Below are 27,680 nucleotides of genomic sequence, written 5' to 3' on the forward strand. Positions count from 1 at the left end.
GATCTTAGTCCCACCAGGCAGAATAGTTTTCCTCTTCGGCCTTGCCGTCTTGCTCCCTGTTTACATTCCTGTCAGAGGGGAAAAAATGTGAGTACCGTCAACATTTGCTCTGATGAAGATGAGAAATGGGTTTACTTTAATATCCCTAGACACAGAGGGAGTGTTTTACTGAGCAAGAGAACAGCCTTGGTAGTCGGATACATATTGCAGTTTATATCTCTTTAGCTATGTGGTGTGTTTAGCGCTTCTCTTAAAATCCTGTCAAACCATCTTTTCTTGCTCACGGCAAACGAGAGGAGTGCTGCGTCTTAATTAAGCTGTTCGCCACGAGCAAAGCTCAGCTGCCCAAATCGCTGTGAGGGCAATGCAGGACGCCCGTCTCTGGTGTGGGGGGAAGCCAGATGCGCTTAAGTTTTCCTTACAAGCCGTTGGTGGGGGCAAAATTTGTGTAATGAGATCAGACACAGGAGAGCGAGCTGGGGAGCAGAGCACCCTGGTGGGGCAGCAGCCACCGCGATGGAGCCGGTCCTCCCGGGTGTGCAGGCACAGCTCCTCCCGGGGATGCGCAGCTCCCTGCAAAGCCCGTGGCCTGCCTTCCCCGGGGAGGCGTTTGAAGGCTCCCTTTCATTCGCACACCCTGCATCAAGCAGGCAGAGAGTAAACATCTCCCGTAGCCCCAGCCAGGCGGGCGAGGGCTGGAGCGGCTGCAGCTGCGGGCAGGACCCCGGGGCAAGGCAGGGCCACCCTCCCGGATGGCGAGGAGTCCCCGCAGCCGATAGGCACCGTGCCAGCCCTGCGCGGCGGTCGGCTCCGCGGGCAGGCTCGCCCGGCAGAGCGGCTGTGGTGCTGCCAGGAGCCGGCTGGCCTGCCCGCAGCTCTGTCCCTGCCCGGTTATATGGGCAGCCGCGGAGGTGGGGCTGAGCTCTTCCCTGTCCGTCAGCGGCATCCCGGGGTGCGGGACAGCGAGCGCTCGGGGTAGGGAGTAACGGGATCGGCTTCAACTCTCGCCACGACGAGATGGGCAGGAAGCTGGACCTCTCCAAGCTCACCGATGAAGAAGCCAAGCATGTTTGGGAAGTGGTTCAACGGGACTTTGATCTGCGGAAAAAAGAGGAGGAACGGCTGGAGTGAGTATCTGCTCTCCGGTCCCTGAGTTGGGGGCAAGCAAGCCAGAACTTCTTACCCCCGTGGGCTGTAGGGATAAAACAACCTGCGGAGGCTGTGGGCGAGGAGGAACGGCAGGAGACCGGGCTGTGAAAGTCAAACATGGTTAATAGATTACGTTATCAGCGGCAAGGTGACGCATTCGGGCAGCAAAGGTGGAAACTGGCGCCGTGCCATCGGCAGCGATGTGGAGCGGTGACACCGCCGCACTTTATGGGCACAAATACCAGGAAATGCCTCTGTGAGGCTTGAGGCTGGCGGGGCTCTCAAGGGGAGAGCTCACCTGGGAGCAGGGGATGGGATTGGGCTCCCTCGGTTTTGCTTCATGTGATGGGTCTCGTGTGTTTAGGGCAGGAGTTGTTCAGTGGGTCCTGGGAGTCGACAGATCCCTGGAGAATCCTGAAAAAAATAACTGAGAGGAGTAGTTTACTACTGCTACTAGTAAACCGATTTTAGTAGCCTTAAATATGCAATACAGGGGGCTGGGCTGTCCTGGGAAGGTTTTAGGGATCCACAGATTGGGAAAAGATTGAAAATCAGTGGAGCAGCAAATTCTATGAACTTCTAAGTCTTTGTAAACAGGGCATTGGACAAAAGTGCTGTTTAAAAAATGATCTGTCAGGTCAGAGTAAATTTTGAGCCTGAGAAATCACAAGGGTTTAGGTTTTGTTCATTAACTGTCTCAAACACTGAACTTTAGTAATGTCTCTTAACATATTTCAAGAAGTTGCAGTGACCTTCTTCAGGGTCTGGCCAAGTTCTCATTATCCCAGGTGGGTGGTCCATGCTCTCAGACTGGGTTTGGGCAGTGCTGCACTCCCACTGAGCCCCGAGACCCTCCTAGCTCTGAATTTTGTGAGCCAGGGCTGGTGCTGATACCACAATGCCTGGCGGCCAGGAGCTCATTAGTTCCTCTATCAGATCCAAAAGGATGGATGAGGAGTGATAGCCATCCTTGATTTGGGATATCTGCAGCTCCCAAAACCTTACCATCATGGGAGCCTCTCCGTTTACACCATTGGCTACAAGAAACTCTCAGTCATACATTTTTCATCCCCCTGATCACTTTTTTTTTGCCTAAGAAAAAACCAGCCTGCGTGGGAGGCAGAGATAATTCAGTATCATCATCTACTGCCTTCCTCTGCTGGTAGCTCTGAAGAGCAGGAAGGAGATCAGACAGGGGCATTTAAAAAAATTATCACCCTGCAAAGGGTGACTGTCTCCCTTGTGATGCATCTGAGCTCAGCCTGGAGGGAGGAGGTGGAGACCTACATTGCTGTGTCCTGCAGCAAAGAATTGGGCGAGGTGAATTCCTTCCCTACTTGACCTTGGCGCCAGACTGGCTTATCTGGGTCCTCTCTGATGCCCAGGAAGCTTCCAAATTGAGTGCCATACTCTGGGAGATGTAGGATGGGGGAAGGTCTTGACATGCTCCTACCCAGCTTCTCTCTTTCCCCTTAAGTATCATTTCCCCTGACTTTTTACTTTGATTTTCTTGTTTAATCCTGTCCTGTGGAGGGCTGGCATTAAGCACTCTGAACTACAGAAATTTCCGTAATTTCTGAATAATTTCTGCTCCAGACCAGACCACCAGTGTGGGAAAGCCTGCCACATTCCTGCGTGCTGGACATGGAGCTACACAAGCATTTTCTGCCTGTAACAAGCTGGGACATGATGTGACATTCTGGGAGACCCTGCAGCCATTAACTCTGTGCTCTGACCAGCCCCATTTACTTTTCTATTCATTTACTTTTCTATTCATTTATTTTTCTATTCACCGGGCTTGTCTCAACCTGCCAGCCTTGAAGAAACGTCCCGTCCACCCCGTCCCCAGCTTGGTCCTTTTCTTCCCTTTTTGCTGCTTCTCTGTATTTTGTTTTTGAATAGCAGAAGCTATTCACTAACAGGGGACAAAAGCTTCAGCTGGCCACAAACTGCACAGGCATGTGAGGGCAATGCTTTGCCCAAAAAATTAAACAATGGCCATTTTGTGGGGTCTCTCCCTGATTCTTTCCTGAAACATCCATGCCCACAACTCCGTTTTTGGGGGATGGCTCCCTGCATCTCTCCTGGAGCTCTGTAGGTCCAACCCTGCTGCAGCTGGCATCCCAGCATCGCAGATTTATTCATTCTGCCGTGAGCAGAACAGGGAAGGGGCTGGCTGGTGCTCCTGCCAGCAAGAGGAGACAAGAGGCGTGCGGTTCCTGCGGGTTTTAAACTGGTTTGGGTGAGACTTGTCCTTCCTTTGGCAGGTCTGGTGGGTGAGGGAGGAGAGGTGAAGGGATCCAACCGGTCTCTGGGAACCAGAAAAAGCAGTTCCAGTAAAAAAGATTGGATCCTGCTGGCAGCAGCCTTAGCACGGGAGTGGAAAAGGAGTACCGAGTCCAACCCAAGGGGTTTCTATTTGCGGGTTTCTTTTCAGAAGCAACTTAAATTTACTGCTGGGACATTTGCACAAGTTTGCCCAAAGCACTGCTATGATGGTGAACGGCTGATTATACAAACCAGGTGCCCAGTTTTCTGTCTTTATACTGTTTTTTACATCTCCCAGATGTAAATGCAACTTGGTGTCACTCCTGCGTGACCACGAACAGAGGAGTGACAGCAAAAAATGTGTCTTGTGGTGTGCTGGCAGCCAGCTGGCCAGAAAATTCTTCCTCAGAAAAAAAAATCAAGAGCTGAGCCCTAATGTGCAAACTGATTAGGTTAAACAGAGATTAGCTTGATTGACATGCCTGTCCTTCCCACTGCCAGTCACACCACTGCTCCCAGGGCCAGCCAGCCTCCTGCTGTGGTCACCCCTGCTCCTGTTGCGGTCACCCCGGCGTCAGTCCGGCACTGGGAGCATCACTGGTGCCTTGTGGTCCACACCGTGATCCTGAAGCATCCTGCAGACCTGATTGCCTGAGGGTTTTAACCCGAGCTGACTTCTACGCAGCTTCCTAACCATGTCTAGAGAGAAAACAACTTTCTAGGACCTTCCCTACAAGTCAAACATTCTCCTCTCAGCCATGGCCCCAAAGGCAAACATACCTGAGGTGGTGCGTGGCACAGGGAGCAAACAGAGAGCTTTCAGGTAGTGCAGGGGCCTCCACCAGCTTGGCAGGCATCTCAGCTGTTGCCAGCTGCTGCTGGGGGCTCAGACTCATGCAGACACTGTTTTCCATGGGGAGCTGCTCTGGCAGCCAGGTCTGGATAGTGAAGGAAGCCTGCAGGGATGCACTGCCGGGAGAAGGTGGTCTTGAAAAGCGCTTCCCTTTCAAGGGATTGTCACAAACATCTCCTGCTGCATCCTCTGAACAGCCAGAACCTTGTTGCACATAATAAAATTCTCTGCTAAATTTTTAGCACTGGAGGACTATATTTAAACCCCTTTTAATCCTTTTTAATCCCAGATTTCTTTTCTTCTCTCTCTCTTTTTCTTTTTTTTTTTTTTTAACTAAGAATTCCAGAAAGATTTTAATTCCCTGCAGAACTTCAGGCTTGAAGATTGTGTCAGGTTGGGATACAGCCAGAGGGCTCGAGAAGAGCCACTCTCCCAAGATTCCTGGCACTTATGATCAACAGCCTGTGAAACAAACAGGACAGGTTTTGGCCCAAGCACTTTTTTTTTTTCCTAATGATGCTTGTGGGTCCTGTCCAACTCAGAATATTCTGAGATCCTAATATTAAATTAAATTAATATTAAACTCCAGTTACCCGCCCTGAATCTGGAGCCCACTTTGTTGTTAGCTTATTTAACTCGTGATATGTTATTTATTAGATTTGCCCTACAGCTGTTTCCACAAGCTGCAGACTTGCAGTGTTCCCTGGAAAATCGTTCCTGAAATGGTTGTGGCGTGATGGGCTTTGCCATGTGAGAGTTTGCAGTGAGATGGTAACAAGCTCAAGTTCCTGCGTTTTGGGTTGTTTTCTACAGGGAGCTGAAATGCAAGATCGACCAGGAGAGCAGCAAGAGAGAGTTCCTGACAAGTCAGTCCCACCTCAATGAAACTCACTGTGTCCACTGCCTGCAGCCCTTCAAGTTCCTGCTGAACAGCAAACGGCAGTGCCTGGACTGCCACTTCTACACCTGCAAGAACTGCAGCCGCTACAACAAGAAGGAGCAGGGCTGGGTCTGCGATCCCTGCCGCCTCTCCAGGTACGGCTCCTCAGGGAATCCCAGGATGGTTTGGGTTGGAAGGGACCTTGAAGCCCACCTCGTTCCACACCCCTTCCCTTCCACTAGCCCAGGTTGCTCCAAGACCCATCTGGCCTGGCCTGGCTTGCAACACTTCCAGGGATGGGGCAGTCAGAGCTTCCCTGGGCACCCTGTGCCAGGGCCTCACCTCCCTCACAGGGAAGAATTCCTTCCCAATATCCCATCTTACTCTGCCCTCTTGGCAGCCACTCCCTCTTGTTCTGTCAACCCACACCTTTGTCCAAAGCCCTTTCCCAGCTTTCTTGGAGCCTCTTCAGGCACTGAAAGGGGCTCTAAGGTGTCACCAGAGCTTTCTCTTCTCCAGATGAACACCCCCAGCTCTCCTAGCCTGGCTCCAGAGCAGAGGGGCTCCAGCTCTCAGAGCATCTTCATGGCCTCCTCTGGACTTGCTCCAGCAGCTCCACGTCCTTGTGTTTGGGACCTGAGGGCTGGAGGCAGCTCTAGAGGTGGGGTCTCACCTGAGCAGAGCAGAGGGGCAGAATCCCCCATTCCCCTGCTGCACATGCTGTGGGATCAGCCCAGCACACGAGGGGGTTTCTTGGTGCCAGTGCTTATTTCTGGCTCTTGTCAACATTCTCACCCACCAGCACCCCCAAGTCCTCCTCCCCAGAGCTGTTCCAAATCCATTCTCCACCCAGCCTGTTTATTTGCTTGGGATTTCCCCAACCCAGGGGCAGGACCTTGCACTTGGCCTTGTTGAACCACATGAGTTTCTCATGGCCCCACCTCTCCAGGCTGTCAGGGTCCCCTCTGGGTGGCATTCCTTCCCTCCACTGTGTGACAGCACCACACAGCTTCGTGTGTCAGCAAACTGAGGGAATGCTCAATCCCACTGTCCACGTTACCAACACATATGTTAAAGAATTCCTGTTCCCATTTCAACTCTTGGGAGCACCACTCCTCGCTGGTCTGCTTCGAGGGAGGCTGAGGGAAAAGGCAAGCCTCAGGGATGAGGCTCGACAAGACTTGCCCAAACTCAGCATCCTTTTAGACAAAAGCATGCTGTGTTTTTGTTGAGATAAAGTTCTTTGGGTGAGGGTCTGCTCACCATGAGCATGGCTGGAGTGGCTCACCTGGGTGTGCCTCCTCTCTTTGGGCAGGATCGTGAAGATCGGCTCCCTGGAGTGGTACTACGAACACGTGCGCTCCCGCTTCAAGAGGTTTGGAAGTGCCAAAGTGCTGCAGTCCCTCTATGGCAGGCTGCAGCCAGGCCAGGGGCTCAACTCTGCGTTTCTGGGTGAGGAATGGCCGCTGCTGCACGTGAGGAATCTGTGTTGCACCACCTTGGGATGGACCAAGGGAGGAGCAGCGGTGTTGATGCTGCTCTGAGTGTCGTGGGGTACCAAGACTGTTCAAAACATCTCGGGGAGGAAGCAGAGGTTCAGGGTTGATCATTCATACACAGAGCAGGTGTTCTTGATGGCTTTTCTACTGTGAAGTCTTAAGTTTTTACCACAGACTTGAGAATGTAAGATCATTGAAGTTGGAAAACACCTCTAGATCATCCAGTCCAACCCAGTACTACCAAGACCACCACTAAACCATGTCCCCAGGTGCCAGATCCATGTTTTTTGAACACTTCCAAGGACTGTGGTTCCACCACTTCTTTGACCACCCTTTTAATGAAAAAAATTCCCTAATACCTCATGTTTAATTTTAAAAGTCCCATGTCCTGCAGTTTGTAAGTACATAAAAGTTGCAGCTCTTGTTTTTCTTTATTTTTGGTCTTTTCATCACAGAGCTTGTGGAATTAACCCTGGTTTAACCTGCAGGATAAAGCCAGCCCTCATTTTTTTCCCCATGACCTAATGATTTTTGCAACCAACCTGATGATCTCCTGGCACTGACAAAACTTTGCCAAAATTAGTGAGCTACCTGTCACCGTAACTTTTTCTTCAGAGCTTCATGGACCTTCCATATTTCTGATATTGGTCCAAGAGTACATAAATACAGAATGATGTTAATACAGCATTATTTACTAACCAGTTCCTGGTTGTCATTCATAGAGCTCCTACTCCTTGGCCTATTTCCTTTGGAAGCCAATGTGGAGTTTATTCCCATCTTGAGGAGCACAGAAAAGTTTGCACACATACCATTGACATGACCTGATTCAACTGCTCCAATCACTCTTTTAGCCAGGCCACTCATGGCAGAAATAGCAGAAAAAAAAGAAATTTAATGGACTGAGAGACAATCCATGCATTGTTTGGACCGAAAATGCATCAGAGCACACAAAAACCCAACCAACCGTGAGGGTAACAGCGCCTTGAGCTGCTTTAAATTGAGATTCTGATGCCTTTTTCAAAAGGAAATGATTTTGTTGTTTATTACTTCATTAACACCAGTGAATTGGCTTGACCCTCGAGCAAGAAAGAATCTCCTCCTGGGATGTATCTCCGGCCATCTGCAGTTGGCTGTGCTTTCCCCTGCAGCTCCCAGGCATGTTGCATCAGCCTGGGGAAGTGGTGGCAAGCAGCTCTTTGACTTTTAAAAGTCAAGTCCTGTCTCCAAACGCCTGTTTTGTTCTCTCTAAAGAGCCTTTTTAACCATTGCTTCTTGTGATGGCTAGAGAATGAGAAATCCAGTTAGCCGTGGCTCTGAAGCTTGCTCTCTGCTCAGGAACAGGGAAAAAATGTGATTATTCCATTTTCCCACCATTTTTCTCTTTGTTTAGGTCTTCATGACAGAGTTTATAGCCTGCCAGACATTAACAGTAAGTAAAAAAGGGGACTGCAGCAGGGGGCTTGCAGTTCAAGCCAGGTTTCCAATGTCTTTTTGTCTTCACACCCCCCCCAGCTGTGGGCACTTCTGGAGAGAGTTGGAGTGGTCAGACCAGGGAAAACATTCCTACACTGCAGTGGAGATGGACTATAGTGCTCAACTCCTGCATGGTGGTACATCTGGGGTCTCCAAGGGTAGATTTGGATAAAACAGGACTTTTGGTTACATGTCAAACTTGAAGTTTGCAAGTGCCCGTTATCTCAAAGCAATGGGTCACTGATAAATAGAGGAGCTGGCTGATGGGAATCAGGAATAACTCCTGAGCCTTCAAGCACTGGAGTCACCCAGGTGGACCTCGGGGTGCCCTCAGAGGTGCAGGTGCCCCTTCACTTCCACATCTGTGATGGTGCACATCTGGCAGGGGAAGCAATGAGAGGCCAGCCAAGCCTTTGCAAGAGCAAATACTAAAAGTGGGTGTCTGCAGAAAAAATTTCAGGGAGGGACTTCTAATCTGGGCCTTTTCACCCCATGTAAGAAGCATGGCCTCACCTGCAGGTACACTGGTGTGACCACCAGGGTGGGGACTTACCTGCTGCCTGTGTCCCCTCCAGGAGAGTGCCAGCTGCTCTCCAGCTGTGACCCCGGGGATGACAGCGATGAGGAAGACAACATCCTTCGTGGAGCTGAAGCAGAGCACTACAGCAGAGTAAGTGTTGGGTTCTGGAGGTCCCACTGCCTCACTTCGTGTCCCTGGCCTGCTTTGGGAGGTGGTGGTCGTGGCCTTCTGTGCCACTTTCAAAACTGGACCTTTCTCTCTGTTTTTCTTCTCTGAGATAAGCTCCTCTCCCAGTTTGTGTAAAAATAGCCATGTCAGTAACATCATAAATACTTGGACTCTGGAAGGAAGACCCACTCCTAACATGATGGATGTCATCAATTAATATAAAACTCCCAGCTCCTACCTGTATAATAATGAGAACCCACCTGTCTTAGTTTTTTTAACTGATGACTTCCCAAATATTCAGAGAGAACTGCCTGCAGCATCCTTTCTCTGAGGATGGGGAGATGCTTCAGGACTCGAAAGCATCACCTCAATCCATGAGCTGTAACCTGGCTCAGCTTTCCTGTGGTGGCTTTATAAATCAGGAGAGAGATTCTCACTCTCTGCTTAGGGCAGCAGTCCTGAGCCAGAGGCTGTGGAAATCAGGAAACCACTTTTCCCTGCCTTTAGCACCAGCACACTCTGTACCTGGCTCCCTTCAAGCAGGACAGCATCAGGCCCAAATTCTCTCTGCATAAAGCAGAGCAAACTCAGGCAAACTAAGGAAAGATCCTCCCTCCCCCTTTCCTCAAGGTCAGCTGTGTCTTACACTGGATTTTCCTTTCTTGCACTTTCTATGCTAAAGATGTGCAAGACAAAGCGGCTGCTGTCTGTGCATCCCTTTGATTTCGAACTGGACTCGGATTACTCTGCTCAGTCTCGCCGCCAGTCTGTGCAGCTCTCCCCGGCAGCCAGCAGCCCAGATGCTTTCCAGGTACTGGGAGACTCCCAGGGGGGTTCCTTTCCTTTCTTCCTCCTTCTCCTTGCTACCACTGCTCCTTCAGCCTCAGAACCTCCTTCAGCTGGTGTTGGGAGGCAATGGTGCCGGTCCCTGTTCCCCATCTATCTCTTCTTCCAATCGAAGTCCTTTGCCTCAGGCCAAGTCAGGAGCAGGACACCTGATTGGAGCGAGGATGAGTGGTAAGATGAGACAGCAAGAGGTTCTCTGGCCGTGTCCCTGCAGATTTCCTTGCTCTCAGCAGACAATCGTTTTCTTGTGTTGTCCCAAGGCTATGGGACACACCCTGGTTTCCAGCAAGTTCGGTGGTCAAGGGATTAAATGAAATCAGGTTCTTCTCCCGTGTTCCCATCCAGTTTGTGGCTGGCTTTGCCATATGTGGCCAGCAGCTCCATGGGGCACAACCTTTGTGAGGTTGAGATGAATCCCACGAGAGCCTGTGTGAGTGAGGGCCAGTCAGAGGGAGGAACATAGGGAGGATAAAAACTGCAGGAATGCTGGTTACTTCTAAATAGGAGACTAGATGTGCCTTAGTAACGAGAAGTGGCCAGGAGCAAGACTCAGATACAGACAGTGCAGTGAGCCATGCCCTGTGATCCCACCAAGGGCCAGGGGTCGACCAACCCTGCCTTCCAGCTCTGGGGAGGAACACAGATGGGGTGACCCTGGGTGTGGCAAAAGGGCTTCCCGCCTGAGAGGCTTCAGGTCAAGCTTTTTGGGCCGCTCTCGTTTGCCTTTCCTGGTGAAAATGCACTTTTAAAACATTGAACAGCTCCTTCTTTTTAATAATGCTCTGATTAAGCTCTATTCTTGGGCAGAAATAGGATGTGCTGAGGTCTGTAATGACAGATTAAAAAAATAAAGCTGCACAATTCCGCAGAAAATTATTAGAATTTGGGGGAAATAATTAGATCCCCTTTTTTTTTTCCTTTCTTTTTTCCCTCTTTTTGCAGCAGAATTCAGTGTGAGGGCTGGCCTCTGTCAAGACCATCGAAATTTATTTACTGATTGCAGATCATTTAAGGTGGTGGTTGTTTGAATAAGTAGAAGGGGAGGTGTTTTAAAAGATCAGAGGGTTTTGCAGCCAGGCTGAGGGAACTCTGTGGTTGTAAAAATTACCAGTGCCCCCTGGCAGTGATGGGAAGTATTGCTCAGCGTTCAGCGGCCAGGCAAAGCCTTTAAATGGGATTATTAGGAATTTCTATATTTTATATAAATATAATCGGCATTATAAAAGGTCAATCCATGCATATATTGAAGAATAAAGAGAGATCTTACTGAAGGTCGGGAGAGACGAGGAGTTGCAGAATCATGGAACAGTTTGGATTGGAGGGACAGTAAAGATCATCTCATTCCAACTCCCTGCCATGGGCAGGGACACCTTCCACTATTCCAGGTTGCTCCAAGCCCCACCCAACGTAGCCATGGACACTTCCAGGGATGGGGCAGCCGCAGCTCCACATTGTTCTTACTTTGGTGGCTCCTGAGCTGGAGGCAGCACTGCAGATGGGGTCACACAAGGGGAATCTCCATGGGCAGCTGCTCAGCAGCATCCTCAACTCTCAGTCGTTCCCAGATTTCCCCAACTCAGCTGAAGATGGCTCCCAGGAGTCCAGGATCACGGATGCAGACCTGGTGTTCCACCACGTCCTGCAGGAGCCGGGGGTGAGCGCTCCGGAGCAGCACTTCAGCACAGAGGTTCGGCTCACTGTCAATGCACGGAGAAGGAGCCTGGAAAGAAACCCAAAGCCTGGTAGGTGTCCCAGTCCAGGTTCCCCTTGTATCCTCTTGGGACAAGTGGCTGCAAGGATTGCACCAAAGTGAAAACATCTTTGGGTTTTTTTCTGAACAGCCTCAAAGCCGCTAAGAGGCTTGAGGGTCAACACAATTTATCCATCTGCTCAAGTGATTTTTCTTATGAAAGAGTCTGCTGATGTTATTTAGTTGTAAAGGGCTGATCTCATTCCCAACAAAGCCAAAGGGGTTCTTCCTAAGGTGTCCATCCTTTTCATGCCTACTGGTGATTTCTAGGGTAGAAACTAGATACAATCAAATGGACACTGCTAGAAACAATGGGATGTGTTTCCTGCTGCAGGCAGCTGAGTCCAACTCCTTAGTGAAAGATGTTGTGGCTGCAGAAAGCTTTGAGTTTTTGGGGGACTTGGACTAGAACTGGAGGCAAGAACTGGAGTTTTTGAAGTGGCATCTTGTAGTTGGGCAGGGTGCATGGGTAGGCTAAATGACCCATGGTTTTGTGAGTCTGTAAATACCCTCCAATTGGCAGAATTTGCCTTTTACAACCTCTGTTTTCCCTGCAGTGATGGCAGAGCCAGGAGGGTTGGATACTGGCTTGTGCATATGCAAATGTAGAATATGTCCTTCTGTGTCTCCAGTGGCCTGGCTGTATTTCCAGGACATTTGGGAATGCTGGGTAGACCTTTACATGGCTGTTTAAATTCCCACTCCAAGTCCTGCTGGAGCAACACAGCAGCAAGGTCCCCTGGCATATTAATTCCATTTTCTCTCGTTGTTTTTGTCTCATTTGAAACTCTCCTTTACACAGGAGATTTTCCACTCTTTTTAAATGTTCCATCCTAGGCTGGTACCTCTCTAGCCTGAGCCTAAACATCTTCCAGCACCTGGGCAGTGCACAAAGGGCAGCATCCAAACCTGGGCTCCCACAAAACTGGGAAGGCAGTAGTGGTTTTTGGTGAGGGGCCTGGCTGTCCAGGGCATGAGAGCAAGGATGGTGCTCCCTTTATGGGCTTGGTGCTGTGTGGGCACAGCGTGTGGAGCTGCAGCCTGGTCAGTGTAGCCATCCTTGAACTTTGTGTGGCTTGCAGAAGCACCTCCTGCCAAAGGGAAGGACGTCTGATCTGGGGAAATGCCTCATTATTTGCTAGTCTTAAGGACGGGGCCGATGGCCGGCAAGGAACTCAAGGGTGTGAATGCTTTGTACCTTTCTCTCTCCAAAGGCACGCCCTGGAATGAGCCGCCCCGGGCGCGGTACTCGGCAGATATGGACACCTCCGATGAGGACGTGAAGGGAGCCCAGTTCCCTGCCTACCCACCCCAGCACGTGAAACGCCGGAGCAGAGCCTCCTCCCAGGAGAACATCAGCCACTCCTCAAACCAGGTATCAAACAGCCTCTGGGGACACCAGGCCTGTGGCCAAGTCCCCCTCGTTGCCTCTGAGGTGCAGGGTGGTTCAGAGGAGAAGAGAAGCAGCACTGCCCGACTGGGGTGCACTTTTCCAGTCACAGCAAAAAGAAAATCAGGCATTGGCTGGTGCTTCCCTCTGCCCCTGCTGCCATCACAACAACAAGCCTGCCTTCCTTGCCACTCATTTTCCAGCTTGTCCTTATTAATCTGAGTTACTTGTGGGTTCTTGTGTCTCCAAAAAGGCTTTCTTTAATTGAATGTGCCACTGCTTAATAATCAGGTGGAGGTTTGGAGACAGATACTTAATAAGCACCAAGATCCTTCTCTTCCCTTGCAGTGTGTTCCTGCCTCAGTAGGACTGGGTCAGGATGACCTGTCACATACCTCTCCTGAGTGATGGTAATGGAGGGAACAGCCTAAAAAAAGGTGTCAATCAGGGTCTAAGCTTGTGTTTTAATTGCCAAGCAAGTACCTGCTGTTCCTAGTGCTGCCTTTGCCAGTGGTGGGTGGTGGAGATGGTAAAGCTGATCTGGTTCCTCAGATCTCTTGAGCAGCAAAATGCAGGGTGGTGTTTGGCTACAGATACAGGGGCAGAATCAGCTGCCAGTCTCACAGCTGGTAATTTTGCATGTCCTGGACCCCTCTTTGGGTAATCAGTGTGAGATCTGTGACCACATCCATCCCTAAGCACCACATTTCATGTGCCTGGGTAGGAAAAGCTTCTCTCTGCCGTTTACATCTATGGGCCCATGTTTTAATTAGTAAATGCCATTCCTTCTTCAGCCAGCAGTAAATGGGAGAACCCTGGACTGGGTGTCCTTAATGAGACCACGCTAGGTTAGGCATGAAATGTGCACCATGCTTTGCAGTGGGGAAATGGGCCCAAATTCCTACCAACGCCTCCCATGACTTCCTCCAGGAGCTGGGCAAGCTCCCATGTCAGGCTGTGGTTTGCTCCCTCACACCTGTAGGAAGGCTGGTGTGGAGCATTGTCACCCTAATGGTTACGAGGCATCTTCCCACTCCCACTTTACCCCATTTGCTCTTATGGCAGCGTTGCTCATTAGTTTAAATAGCTCCCCATCCTCCCTGCCCTTTGTGCTGCTGATGTGTTTACAGCCAGCAACCATCCTCCCACCCAGCCTGCTCCTCACCCAGCTCCGTGCTGGGGCAGGGTGCAGAATCATGTTTGTTAACCCTGTACTGAATCCCATAGCCCGGCTTCACCTGCAGTGTTGTCCTGGCAGACACCTCGTTGGCATCTGAAGGTTTCAAGAGGTGGAGAACTCAGCTCTTTGACCACACCGATGAAAACTCTCTTCCCCTAAAACTACCTTAGGGGCAAGTTTGTCAAAATGTGGTGATGTCAAAACCACTTTTGCTCTAGCTCTGGAGAGGGTACAGTGTTCAGTCCCAAACACAAGAAGATAAGTTTCTCCAGTAACAAAAGCAGGGGCTGTTTCCTAATCCTGTGACTCCAGGAGCTGAAGGTTCTAGAACAAAACTCAAGAAAAAAAAAATTTATTAAAAAAAGCACTTAAACCTGATGGGACACAAAAAGAAGCCCTGAATTGGTACCTGTGCAGGTCTTTGCCTTTACATTTTTAGAAGTCAGGTAGGAACAGGACCAAGCCACAAGGAATAGCTCCAATTTACCAAGTTTCTCCCCAGAAGCCATCCTGCTGTACCTCAAGAGAGATCAGTGGTTCTGGATTCCCAAAGCTTTGATGCTGTCTGGCTCCTCTTCTTTACATAAAGCTTCTGGTAGAGGCTTGCATAGAGTAACAGCAGGAAGGGTAGTTTCCCCTACCTGATGTTACGGGCTGTGCTTTCAAGTTTATTCCCCATAAATGTTTTAATGCAGAGCACAGTTTGCCAGGCTTTGTCACACTGAGAGAGGTGCAGGGTGATCCAGTCCCTGATGGGGGTGTGCCCTAATGGGGTGCCCACCCCACATTAAAGCCAGTCTTGATGGGGGGAAGGAGAATGAAGCTCTTCAGCTCCTATCCTGGTAGATATCCATCAATACCAACAGCAGCCTGTGCTTTAGGCTCTGATCTCTCCCAACCTTTTCCTTATGGAGATAGGGCAGTGGTGACTCCTGGTTTGTCACCATCTCTGAGGCTGATGGGCATCAGAGGCTTCTTATTGTCCCTGGGAGCATGCAAGACCCAGGCCTCAAACAGGACTGAAAAACCACTTAGCAATGGACTGAAGTGCTTCCTACCAGAGGGTTTAATGCTGCTTGGAGATGCTTTCAGTTCAGGGTGGTAGTGACAGCTCTGCTCTCCATAGTGCCAGGTTTTTATATTCATTTTCCCTTAAGCAGATGCAATCATCCACAGCTGTTGTGAGGGTCTAATTAATCAAACGCTAGCTAGCACAAAAACTAAGTGAGAGGATGGAAATGTTATCAAAACAAAGCCCACCCCTCACATCTCTTTGTTACCACCTTTGCTTACTGCTTTTGCTGCTTGTTCCCCTTTGAATGGGCAGCAGCCACTCAGAGCAGCAGTGATGCACTGGTAGTGTCATAAAAGGGGCAATATTTCTCATCATTTGTGTTTTATTTGTTTGGATCAAAGGAGAAAGACTTGGTTGGGTTTTTTTTCCAAAGAAAGAAAAACTTCAATTTCTATAGGGGAAAAAAAAAGCTGCCTTTAATGCTTTCAGTGACCATAGATCATAGAGATGTTTTGGTTTAAATGGATCTGAAAAATATCTCATTCCACCCCCCTCCCATGGGCAGGGACACCTTCCATTATCCCAGGTTGCTCCAAGCCCTGTCCAGCCTGGCCTTGGACACTTCCAGGGATGGGGCAGCCACAGCTTCTCTGGGCAGCCTGTGCCAGGGCCTCACCCCCCTCACAGGGAAGAATTTCTTCCTTGTGTCTAATCCAAATCCACCCTCACCACAAAGGTTTGTTTTGGTTCTTGAGCACAGAAAGTAATTTCTCTTTGACTTTCAGGATTTTGTCTGTCTTTAATTTCTCTGCCCTTCTCTCCATGCCCCATTTTTAGTCAGAAGAGTGAAGGAGAAGAGAGGGGCAAGCATCTGGGTAAATCAGTGCACAGAGAAGTCAGAAAATTTCAAAGTGGTGGGGAAAACTTTCAGGTTTGGTTTTGCTACTTGGATTTCTTCATGGGAAATTCTTGCCCTCTTTCCCTCTTCCTTTCCACCACTGTGTTGGCAGGAGTGTGATGGGGTGGTTACAGCCTGAAAAGCACATTAGTAGGAAGTGAAAATGGATGTTGACTCGAATGTGGGGCAGCACGGGAATGATGGTGAGATGGGCAGCTTTATTACAGGCTGGTGCTTTTATTGGTGAGGGGGTTTTACACTCACTGCATCAAAGCTCCAGATGCTCTGGTGGGAATTGTCATGTGCTGGGGGTTCGGTGTTGCTTGGAGTTTTCCAGATTTGAGGTTGCTCTGCACCTCCTGGAGCTTACTGACATTTTAAAGACATTACTTAAAAGATATTATTTTTTAACGTCTTTTAACTCTGCCCATGGTGGCAGTGTCCTGCTGCTTGCTTTCCTCTGCTGGTTGCACTGTTTCCTCACTGTCCTGGCAGTGGTGGCTGGTCTGTTCTCTACTCCTTTTCCCTCTCTCCCTTTCTCTCTCTCTCCCCTTTCCTGTAGATCCATGAGCTCAACACTCGCATGTCTGCAATCGAACGCATGCTGAACCGCTTGGAGGAAAAAATCCTGACGCACTCTGACGAGGTAACCGGGCAGGAATCCTGCAGGGATGGAGCTGTGGGCTGTGCTGGCCCCTTCCCCTGGCCACTGGAGAGGCTTCTCTGAAGCAGCCAGCATTGCAGGGATAGGCAAAACTACAGAAATCTTTAGGTTGGAAGAGATCACTGAGTCCAGTCATTCACCTGCCAAATCCATCACTAAACCCTGTCCCTAAGCGCCACAATGACTTGGGCTGTTTGAGTTTACTCCTCTCTTTTGGCTTTGCAGGCTGTTCTCCAGTTCAGGTGATGGAGTACCTTAGAAAACACTGCATGGCAGGACAGAAAGAGCAGCAAATTTAACCCATTTAGACCCTGTGCAAACCAGTGCCTTCCTTGCCCCTTCTGCCCAAGGAAAATTGGGTTTCAGGCTGATACTTCATGAAGTGCTAATTTCAGGAGTTTTGTTAGGTGGTGTCTGTATCTGCAGAGCTGTGACAGCTCATTTGAAATCATGGGACACTCAATTAGTAGCTGTGAGGAAGGGAACTGGTTATTGTGACTGTGAGATCTGAGTCAAGGAGCATTTCTGTATCTCTTCTGAGCTCCCCTCATCTTGCCATGCCATCAAACTTGGAAGAAAACAGCTAAATTAGGTTAGAGCTAAGCATCAGTGTAGAATCTGTGAATACTTAGACCGCTTAACATTGATTTTTGGCTTTTTAATTTTAGACTAGGCACTCTTTTCCTTCATGTGAACCCATCACCTCTTTGGCAGCTGGTGGCTTAGTAGAATGGACAGTGATAATTTCAGGGAAGGCCCCCAGGCACAGATGAAACAATGCAATTTCTCCTCTTTTTTCTAAAATTCACAGTGGGGGACGGCCACATTCGTAATCATTCAGTGTTTCCATCAGTAATCCTGACTAAGGGAGTAAGAGGTGTGCATAGTGTCAGGTTCCCACATTTTATTCCCATATCCAGGGCAAATCAGAGCAGTGGGTCTAAACAGCTGTGGGACAGGCTGAGATTAACTATAAGCAAAGCTTTCCAGCAGAAAGGATAGCAGAGCCCTGGGATAGGTTGTCTGGGAAAAAGATTGCCTGCTGCAGATGCTGCTATTGGAGGCTGTTAAAAACAGCTCAGACAAAACCCCACCAGGTATGACACAGGTAATTGTATTCCCACCTTAATGCAAGGGTCAGCGAGTTCAGGAACTTCTGGAGATCTCTTCCAGCGCCTGGGAATTTAATAGGATTCTTCCCCAGCTGCCATGAATTGCACCTAACAAAAGGGGTGGGTGGCAATGTGCCATCTATCCTACAGGGAAATTTGCTGTGTGGTTTCTCATCACAAATGATATTACCCAGAGGTTCCAAAAGTTACCTCAGGGAGTGGCAATTCCCATGGCTGCTTCCCTCTCCCTGGTGGACCTTGTCTCTGGGTCGCTGTGATCTCTGCCCTCAGAGCCACCAGCCACGCTGTGGTTCCTTAGGAAAATGTGGTGATTTTTGGCCCCCAAATGCCTCATGCACACCTTTTCAAGGATGGGGGAAAGGCAGTTTTCCACAAGGAAAACCAACCAAGTTCTGTGCATGGAGAAAATGGGAATGGAAGTTCCTTAGGTCAAGGGTCTGTGTTCCTCAGTGAGGAGCTGGAGTGCAGCTCGCTGGGCTCTGCTGTTCCCTGGGGTGGTTTGGCTGCTGGGGCTCAAAGTCCCCTTTGCAAAGGGGTCACACTCCTTGAGCTCCTCTGCTTGGTGAGTGTGTCCAGACCCGGGCATGTCCCGTTGTCCAGCACAGGAGGCTCTCACACCACTCCCTTCTTCTGCTCCTTCAGTCTCCGGCCCCAGAGTCCCACACTGATCCCGATGCTGAGGAGGAGGAGTTGAAGAGGAAGCTGGAGGAGTTAGCCAGCAACATCAGCGATAAAGAAGTCTCTTCTGACGAGGAGGAGCGTGAAGAAAAGAAGAGAGCAAAGAAACCAGAGATGAGTTCCTCCAGTGATGACATGGCCAGAGATGTTCGAAAGGTAATCTGTGCCCTACCACCCACACCATTCCAGGCTGCACCCATGATTCCTTCTGCTCTCAGTGGTTTATGATTTTACACCATGAAAATGTGACTTTTCTTCTGTCCCACACCTCCAGCTGGATGCCTCCCAGGGCTGTGTCTGTGTCTACTTTAACAATGTCAAGGGATAGGGAAGTCCCAGGGTGTTAGATCAGGACCTTTCTCCTTGTAGGCTCTCCCAAATCTTACCCAGGAGTCAAAAGTAAAGCCTCTTAGAGTTCTTGCAGGCTACTGCCTGTCACGAAGGGGTGCACAACCTCCACATCTACTTGTCTCGTTGTCCTGGGATCTGGAAGTCACTATGGAGAAGAGTCCTGGGGTGGGAGAAGAGCTCAGTGATGATTCAGTACCAGCAGCATTTGTCAGGCACCTGCTACTAATGTCTTTTCCACAGCTGTCAGTGCTCCTGAGTCCCTAAATCCCTGCTCCCACTCCCACTCTGCTGGATCAGCATCTCCTGCACTTCCAGCACTGTGTTGGCTCCTGTCCCTACTCGGTGGCAGGTGACCCATGGGGACAGGGATCAGGGGGAGGAGGACAGATCACAGCACCTCTGCAGTGTGTCTCCAGTTGTGCAGCGCCTTCAAGGTGATCCATTTGCACAAAGGGAGAGGTCAGCATTCCCTGCTGGGTCTCTGATGGCTGGTTTGTCCATCCCCTCCCTCCTGCCTTGGCTGTGGAAGGGGGATGTGTGCCATTGCTCTGACACATCCATGGCTGGCAAGGGAAGGAAGCGGGCACCACGCTGCCCCTCTCCTCTCCTGCAAAGCTCCATTCATCGGAGGTTCTGGTGACTTTCATGGTGCCACGAGGCCTCCCTTTAATCTTTAATGTTCATTTGTTCCTCAGCCTCCCAACACAAAACCTGGTGGGTTTGGGTACTGTTTGCTGTGCTCTCACTGCCACTGGATCAGCGGTACATCCTTACCCACAGCATCCTTTACTGCCTCCTTTTTCCTGAAAGCTGCTTTCACATGACTCCTGCAGCCAGACTTAACAACTTCTCGTGGATTAAACAATCTGCATCATCTTAATAACCATTTCTAATTAAGTCCAGATAAGTGGCAACTCGCCGAGCCAAGGTGACTTAATTCCCCTGTGAGCTGCTGATCTGCAGCAGACAGAGCCTCAAACCCTGAACAGGTTACTGTGGTATCAATGTAAGATTCTTGTTTCTTATGAAATGAAGCCTGGATCCTCCAGATTTGCTACTTTCTTTGCCCCCAAACCCAGCTATGAAGCAGGGAGGAGTATTGAGTTAGAAATGTCTGCAGTAGCTGGACCAGCCTTGGTTAAAGGCTGTCAGCATGGATGATGTTTAACAGCAACTTTCCTTATACTTACAACAGATCCAGGTTTGAATTTTGTGTGATTCTGAGGGATTTTCAATATGAGGCTCCTCCAGTCAGGAAGAAATCTTCTAATTTGGGGAGCACTGTGGTGGAAGCACACAATCCTAATGGAAAATGTGAGAAAACTGCTGTACCATGGAGGCACCATAAAATGATAAAAATATCATCTGGATTGAGTTAGCTGGTTCTCTGCAGGACGGCTTGCCTGGAAATACATGCAGTTGTAAACACAAGCAGAACATATGTCACCCCCACCTCCTTGGTTTCTAGGGAATTATCAGCTGGGAGAGAGATGATGAGTTTCTTCAGCCCATTTTTACATGTGTTTAGCACCTCATCAAGCCAAGGGCAGCACTTAGGGGCGTTATTGCCAGTCAGTTCTCCTTGGGGTGGGAAGAGAGGACATTAGCCCCAAGTTCTGGCAGTGTGGCAATACAATCATTTTATGGGGTCTGGTTGTTTTTATTCTTTTGCCACAAACTCGAGGAGTTGTTTGCATCCCTGCTCAGGCCCGCTGAGGTGTGAAGCAATATGCTGCAATTAGATCTTAACTGCTGAGTAACCGAGTGGCCCTCAGGTGGCCAGGTGCTTCCAGTGAGTGAAGCATCTCCCCATAACCTCTTTTCCGGGCCTTTTGAGATGACTTCTTTTGTCACAGCCATCCCGCAGAAAGCATGGGCTGAGATCAAAGCTCTGCCGTGGCCACGCATCCCTCTGGTGGAGAGCCCTCCAGGAGCAGCGTAAGCCTGTTAATTACCACTCCTGCCTCTTTCCACAGCTTCTGGAGGTCTGGTGTCCCTCTCACCCCTGGCTTGTGTTGCTTTATACACCACATTAAAATAACATCCATATTTTTTCCCCCCTCCCTTCCCCCCTCCCTCCGCTTTGGCTCTCGCAGAGGCAGTCGGCTCAGGCTTTGAGTGAGATCACGGCCAAAGTGCTGAGAGCCATAAACGCCACGGAGGAAGCGGTGTGGGAGTCGTTGCATGGAGAGAGCCAGGCCTGTGCCCTCCCTGCGGGGCAGCTTCCAGGCCTGGCAGATGGGAAAGAGGTGGCCGAAGCCTACCGGGAGCTTGAGGAAAATGTAAGGCTCCCCAAAGCTTCAGGGCAGCAGGGGGGGTGGGAACACAAAGGAATCCCCCCCAAAATATCTTGTTAATGGGTAGGTCAGCACTGAAAGGATGGTCTGCAGAGGGATTAAAGAGTCTGGTCTTAGAGGATGGTACAACATCAAAAGCAGATGCTCGGTCTTGTGGTTTCCCTTTCCTTGGTTCCTGGTTACCCTGGGTGATGAGCGTGGTCTCCACCCTGCTGTAGCATCACTTTGCCGGACTGGAGCAGTCCCTGCTCCAGCAAAACTTGTGTCCCACTTCCTTCAGTTCCTCCCCAGCACTGTGTTTGATCCAGGGCTTTGCAAACATGACCCACCTCTTCACTAAGGCTGCTTGTGCCTGGGGCTGATGGGCTCGTGCAGGTGACAAGTTCATAACCCCCTGCAAGGTTTGTGTGACCCTGGAGCACTGACGACTTTTTAAAGCACTATAAACCCAGAGGAACTGATTCCCTGTGGAAATGGGTTGCATCCACAGGGCCCTGGACCAAGCTCCAAAGAAACAGTTCAAGGAAGAGCTGCATCTCCATCTGGGTGGTCGGGTTTTGCTGTAGGAAACGTCCTGCAATGGGGAGCAGGGTTTTTTCTGTGGTTCATCTCTCACTGGGGAAAGCTTATAAATAAAAGCAGGGAGCTGCAACACCTGGATGCTTTCTGGCCAAATACAGCATCCCAGGGGAAGAGGGTTGGATGCATGAAGGTTTTGGGGTTCCCCCTCTCCCAGGAGAGGTGAAAGGGCTGGGAAGGATGTGAATTTTGGACTTAGTGCTGCAGCTGCCGCTGTCAGCTCGGGACAGGGGTGGGCAGATAATGGCCCTGGGAGATGTGTGTCATCCTGCCATTCCCTCGGGGATCCTGGCTGAGTCACAGCAGGCTGGCCACTATGTTCTCCTCTCCAAGGCATGCCACCCACCTTGGAGGGCACTGGGAGAGTCTGATGGGCCAACAACAAATCCCTGTGACTCACAGGTTGGGTGGTGCACGGCCTTAGGATTTGCACGGGGATGGGTGGGACCTCTGGGAGTGTGGTGCTGGGATTTGGGTGGATGAACTGTAGATCAGTGCACGGAGAGGGCTCCTGCCAGGCAGTTTTGCACAATGCCCAGCCCAGGGAAAGCTAAGAGGGCTGAAGGAGCAGCAATTGCAGTAGCAGTACTGAGATTTTGGGACCAGTCAGCAGAACAGTGGCCACATCTGAACATCTGATGTGATTGCACACTGATGTGTTAATGTCTCCCAAACTGCAGTGCTTGGACCTGTGTCCTTGCAGTAACCTGGGATGAGACAAGTGGCAGTAAAAGCAGAGGTTTTATCAGGATAGATCCTTTTACCCTTCTCCAGGCAGCAAAGGGAGGGCAGTGCAGGCTGACCCTGCTCCCAGCACCACAGACACCCTTAAAATAGATTGAGCAGATTTGGAAAGTCAGTTTGTCTCCTTCCCCGCTCCGCCCTCACAGGACACAGCAGTGTGAGCTGGTTTGCAGGTACCTCTCTCCCTCTGAGCACACGGCACCAAGACTCTGCTGCTTCTCGAGCAGGTTACTGAGTTTTGGTCCTTCCTGTGTTCCCACTGAGCCTCTTACCACTTCACACTGTTGGTAATTGCTCTCAAAAAGGCCAGGGAAGGGACAAAATGAGACGAAAAGCCATGTCACAGCTGACTGGTACTGTCTGTACTGCAAGGCAAGAGGGCAGTAAAAAAAGAGTGGCAGGAGCTGCTGCATCTGGGGCTGCAGTCACACCAGGAGAGGAGAACTCCAGGAAGGTTAATTCTTCAATGTGATTTTTCCTTTTGCTGTATTTCAGGTGTACCTGACTGCTGGAAAGACCTACCAGCTTGAGAAGACCCTGAAGGAGCTTGAGGAAGGGGCTCAGCACAGCAGCACTACGGACTCGGAGCTGTCGGAGCTGGAGGACAAAGTGGCCTCAGCGGCTGCTCAGGTGCAGCAGGCAGAGAGCGAGGTGAGGCCCTGGCTCTGAGAGATGCTTTGCCCAGCCAGTGATGGCAAACAAAGCCACTGACAGACCCTCCAACCACCATCTGTGTGTCTTTTCTCCTCCTTCTAAAGATATCGGATATTGAATCCCGAATTGCAGCTCTGTCTGCTGCAGGGCTGACAGTGAAGTCTGTGGAAAAGGCAAAGAGGAAATCGAGTGTGCAGGTGAGCACAGAAGGTGGTGGCTGTGAGGTCCCAGCTCCAAGATGTATGTGCTGCCCTGGGCTGTTGCTGTTGCCCCTGGGTGCTGGGAAGGGCTGCCTGGCTTGCTGAGCCATTCCCAGCTCTCCCCATGCTGCCTGGTGCTCTGCCATGCAGACAGAGCTGTCTGCCTCCTTCTGCACGCCCAGAGACACCTCTGCCTTCCTCTGTCCACAGGCTGCCTGTCTCCGTTCTCCTGGTCCTGCCAGCAGCAGTCCTGGGGAGTCTGTGGATGACATTAAAGTGAGTGTGTGTTTAATCACAGGCTGTGCACGTGGCACAGCGCCAAGCCTGGAGACAACTGTGGTCTCCACAGGGCTGCCTTCAAAGCAGTGGCCTCAGTGGGGACCTCTGCCCTCCCATCCCTTCCCCACAGCAGGCTGCTCCCCTTCTCTTGCAGGCAATGCCCGGACTGCAGAGGTTCAGGAGGAAGTTCAACAGTCCCCTGGAAATCACCAGTAAGGACCACAGCCCTGCCTGTGGGAGATGGGGACCTGTGGGTGGCTGGGCTGGGCTTTGGGGGATGCTGATCCTCTCTCTCTCTGCATCCAGCTGTGGATTCCCTGTGCTTATGGCCTGCTGGTAGGACAGCCACAGGGAAACCTGTGGTGGATAACTGGGAAAGGAGGCAGCAACTGGCAGGACTGGGGACAGTGATGGGAGAGCAGAGATCAGGCCGAGGTGGCTCAGTCCTCCAAGAACCAGGACTTCTCTGCAGCCACCCCAGAGCCCAGGGAGACACACCTGCATTCCTTTGTCTGTGGCATCCCTTGGGCTGTTAGGTCTCAAAGCGTCACCTAAGCCCATCCTCTCTCCTGACAGCAATTTCTCCCTTGCTTGGCCATCTTGGGGAAGGTATCCTTCCCTGGGTGACATGCCCCACCCCTGGAAGTGTTCCAGGTTGGATGGGGCTTGGAGCAACTTGGGATATTGGACGGTGTCCCTGCCCATGGCAGGCATGTGGAACAACAGGGGATTTCAAATTCCTTTTGACCCAAACCACTCCATGACTATCAATCTCAACCCTGCTGCCCACCTGACTCAGCCACTGGTCTCTGTTGGGGAGCAAGAAGCCCTCCAGGGCCCAGCTATGGACAAACAGCAGCTTGGGAGAGCTTCAAAGCACCTGGTGACTTGAAACTTGGCACAGCAGCTCATGTGGCAAGGGGACAATCACTGGAAATGTTTCATCCTGACCAATAGCAGCGAGACCCATTAGGAAATTACTTTTCTATTTTTCTCTTATCTCTCCTCACAAGCTTGAAGGCAGAAAGAGTGGCTCTCCTTCCAGATAATGGAAGATGAAGGGGGGGGAAGATGATTTAATGCAGAGGTAGAACGGCGTTTCCCCCATCACACAGACAATTAACAGTGCTGTTTCCCAGGCTGGGGCTGGTAGGTGGCAAGGTCCCTTGTCCTCATCCTGAGGAGGAGTCATCTGCTCTCCTTCCTGCGAAGGGCAGGCAGATAAAGGCAGCCCGTGGGACACGTCAGCCCTGCCAGGAGATAGAGGGATGTGCAAGTGGGGACAGACGTCACCAGGCAAACCTAATCCCCTGTGCCAGGGCTGGGCCAGGAGGTGATTTGGTCTGCTGACTGCTTGCCTGGCAGGTCCGTGACTTGGAAAGTTGGGCCTGAAAAGGTGCAGCTGCTGGGAGTTGGTGGCAGAGGAGAGGAGATGACTTAACAGGTCAAGAGAGTGTCCTAGGCTGGGGCAGTGAGAGCTTCTCCCAGGCTGGGCTTTTTCTGTGCCACGGAGCTTTCCAGAGCAGAGGCCCTGGCAGTCGACTGCTGCCAGGCTGACCCAGCTCACGCAGTGCTCTGGAAACCTGAGCAGCAGCAGCAGCAGCAGCTCTTGTTTCCACGTTACCAAAGTGCTTCCCATCACCCTCCCAGAGAGGGGAGTGCCGGGGTGCATCCAAACCCACAGCCAGCAGGGGATTAGTAAATCCCAAGTGACTTGGTGGGTCTCTGAAACCTCTGGTGAGGTGGGTGAGGTGCTGCTGCCCATCTCTCTTCCCTCACTACAGGCTTTGACGACTCCTTTGACCGCAACTCCGTGTACCGCGGCTCCCTGACACAGAGGAACCCCAACGGGAAGAACAGGAGGGTGGAGCGGCTCTTTGCGGTACGGACCCAGCCCCGTGGCTTCCAGGGGGACTTGTCCCTTCCCATGCTCTCCCCAAGCTGGTGGAGCTCTCAGTGTTGGTCCCACCATGCTGTCTGGTGAGAGCAGGAATGCCTGGGCGTCACCCCCTGAGGTCTGGGATGTGACAAGCCCCAGAAAAGATGAACGTCTTTGAATTCCCGCTGCCTGCGTGGTCCATGGGATGGGGCAGGGCCTTGCTCCCTGCAGCAGCAGCAGCTAGAAGGGACAAGGAGCATGCTGGGGTGGCTCAGGGTGGCATGGACACGGTGGTGGGCTGAGGTTCCTCCTTCTTATGCCCTGCAGAAGCCTGTGATGACCCACCTGTCCTGAGGAGAGGGGACCTTCCTGCTGCTGCATTTCAGTGAAGATACAAGACCTCAGCAAAGCAAAGCCTCTCACCGCCTTCCCTGTAGCACTTTCTCCTCCTTCTTCTGACCCTCTCTCTCCCTGAAACCCTGGACAGAAAGGAGGCCAGAGGCCATGGGCAGGAGGCCTTGCTGGGAGTTGATGGACAGAGGAGCAAAGCACTGGGGTGTAGACACGTGGCCAGGGGCTCTCATGGGACAGTGCTGGAATGAGACCTTGGACTGGGGCAGCGCTTTGGTACTGGGTCAACCAAGGGGCCCAGAGAGGTGCAGAGCAGGAGGGAGCTCCTAGGAGGGAGCTGGATGTCAGTGTGACATTCAACACAGGGACCGGGCCAGGGGCACAGCCCTCGCTTGGCAAACACTGTCAGTGCCCGTCCCTTCTCTCTCCCAGGCTGCTGGTGAGCAGGGACAGGAGCTGGCAGTGAGTGTGGAATGCCCTTGGGATACCCCAAGAAGAAGAGGGACCCAGGAATCCCAGTGCTGGGATTTGCATCCTGATGCTGGTCCCAACTCCCTGCCATGTCCTTTGGAGCTTTGCTTTCCTTCCCTGAGCAGCAAAGCAGGATGAGAGCAGTGCTGGTTCCCTCCCAGTGAGCACTTGGTCTTTGCCCCAAGACATGCAAACACCCACTGAGGCTTCTGCCATGTGCCTGAAGCAGCTGTGGCCATCTGGGGATGGGAGTGAGGCAAGGCTTGAGGGAAGCAGTGGCAAGAAAAGTGGGAGGAAAGGCTGGAGGGCTTGCTGGGAATTGGTTTGCTTTTCCAGCTTTCGAAGACATCTCTGCTCCATGTGAGGCTGTATCAGCAAGACACAGAACCCCAGCAAGCAGAGTGTAGGTGCTCTTCTGCTCCACAGAGGGGTCAGCCCCTGCCAAGGTGCACTTTGTGGATGAGCATGTCCCCTGTCCCTGGTGATGGCATTGTAGAGCCTCTTAGGCCCATCCCGTGCTTTGGAGGGGCTGTGATGACCCTCAGGGGCTGCAGCGGCCCTGGACCCCTGGCATCAGCCTCCCCCAGATCCCCCAAGATGTTTGTTTTCCCCCAACATTCAATTCTCCACATCCACTAAGCCCAGTGGATTGGTACTGGCCCCATATCTGTGACCAGAGCATCAGGATGGGAAGAGGATTGCTTTCTCTTGCAGGTCACTTTGGAAGAGGTTTTTTGCTCAGTCCCTGTCCTGTGTAGCCCCCACTTTCCTCCCTCCTTCCCTCCCTGCCCAGTGGGCGAAGTGGGGAGGATCGCTCGCAGCTGGAGCAGGGATGTCAGACCCATGCTGACAGTTTTCCCTCCATGGCCACCCAGGCTGGATCATTTTAGGCAATTCCTGTGCATCTGGGTTAAAACCACTTTAATTACGAGCAGTAGGGTGAATTCTCATGCAGGTAGCACATTCGTTTGGCTTTGGTAGTAGTAGAGGCTGCTAACTGCCTAGGAATTGGTCCTGTGGGCATCCCAGAGAGTATTGTAAATCCATAGTCTGGGCTTCCCAGCTGGAAGCAAAACCAGTTTCTTAATTTAAAATTAAATCCTTCTGGCCTGAAGCTCAAAAGGGTAAGTGCAAACCTCTGCTGTTGCAGAAACTCTCCCGGACACTGCGGCTTCACTGGATCCAGCTGGTGGCTGTGCTGGGATGGCAGCTCCTTGGCTGGCAGAAGGGAGCTCCACCAAGATCATCCGAGGGGTTTGCACTCACCCTTCTCAGGGTTCAGCCTTCACCCCAACCCCATCTCTTGCTCGTTTGGTTTCAGCCATGACTCAAAGTCCTTCCACGCCTGCCCCTGTGAAGGGACCCTCATGGGGAACCTCAGCAGTGCAGACCAAGGTGTTGTTCAGTAGCCACCCACGTTGTTCTTTGCTGGTTTCCTGACCCATTTGCCTGTGTAGAGATTATAATAAATGTACACTAAATCATACAATAAAGCCAATTTTGTGTCCAGA

At 51.1% G+C, this 27,680-nt stretch overlaps 1 protein-coding gene across 7 annotated transcripts; it reads left to right on the forward strand.

Moving 5' to 3' along the window:
* The first annotated feature begins 612 nt into the window (after positions 1 to 612).
* Positions 613 to 27,680, forward strand: MLPH (melanophilin). 7 transcript variants are annotated; one of them, XM_069021722.1, is made up of 17 exons: positions 613 to 1,127; positions 5,084 to 5,305; positions 6,466 to 6,602; positions 8,040 to 8,078; positions 8,698 to 8,792; positions 9,493 to 9,621; positions 11,212 to 11,398; positions 12,621 to 12,781; positions 16,452 to 16,535; positions 18,329 to 18,520; positions 20,812 to 20,997; positions 22,831 to 22,986; positions 23,094 to 23,186; positions 23,400 to 23,465; positions 23,623 to 23,680; positions 25,253 to 25,350; positions 25,675 to 27,680. In XM_069021722.1, exons 1-17 carry the CDS (start codon positions 1,018 to 1,020, stop codon positions 25,699 to 25,701), a joined length of 2,040 nt encoding a protein of 679 aa, XP_068877823.1. In that variant the 5' UTR covers positions 613 to 1,017; the 3' UTR covers positions 25,702 to 27,680. The 7 variants fall into 7 exon arrangements, with proteins under 7 accessions (XP_068877823.1, XP_068877827.1, XP_068877825.1 ...); XM_069021726.1 differs by lacking the exon at positions 20,812 to 20,997 and having other exon boundaries at positions 876 to 1,127; XM_069021724.1 differs by lacking the exon at positions 16,452 to 16,535 and having other exon boundaries at positions 876 to 1,127.

The sequence above is a fragment of the Aphelocoma coerulescens genome, chromosome 7, assembly GCF_041296385.1.
Source record: "Aphelocoma coerulescens isolate FSJ_1873_10779 chromosome 7, UR_Acoe_1.0, whole genome shotgun sequence".
Lineage (NCBI taxonomy): Eukaryota > Metazoa > Chordata > Aves > Passeriformes > Corvidae > Aphelocoma > Aphelocoma coerulescens.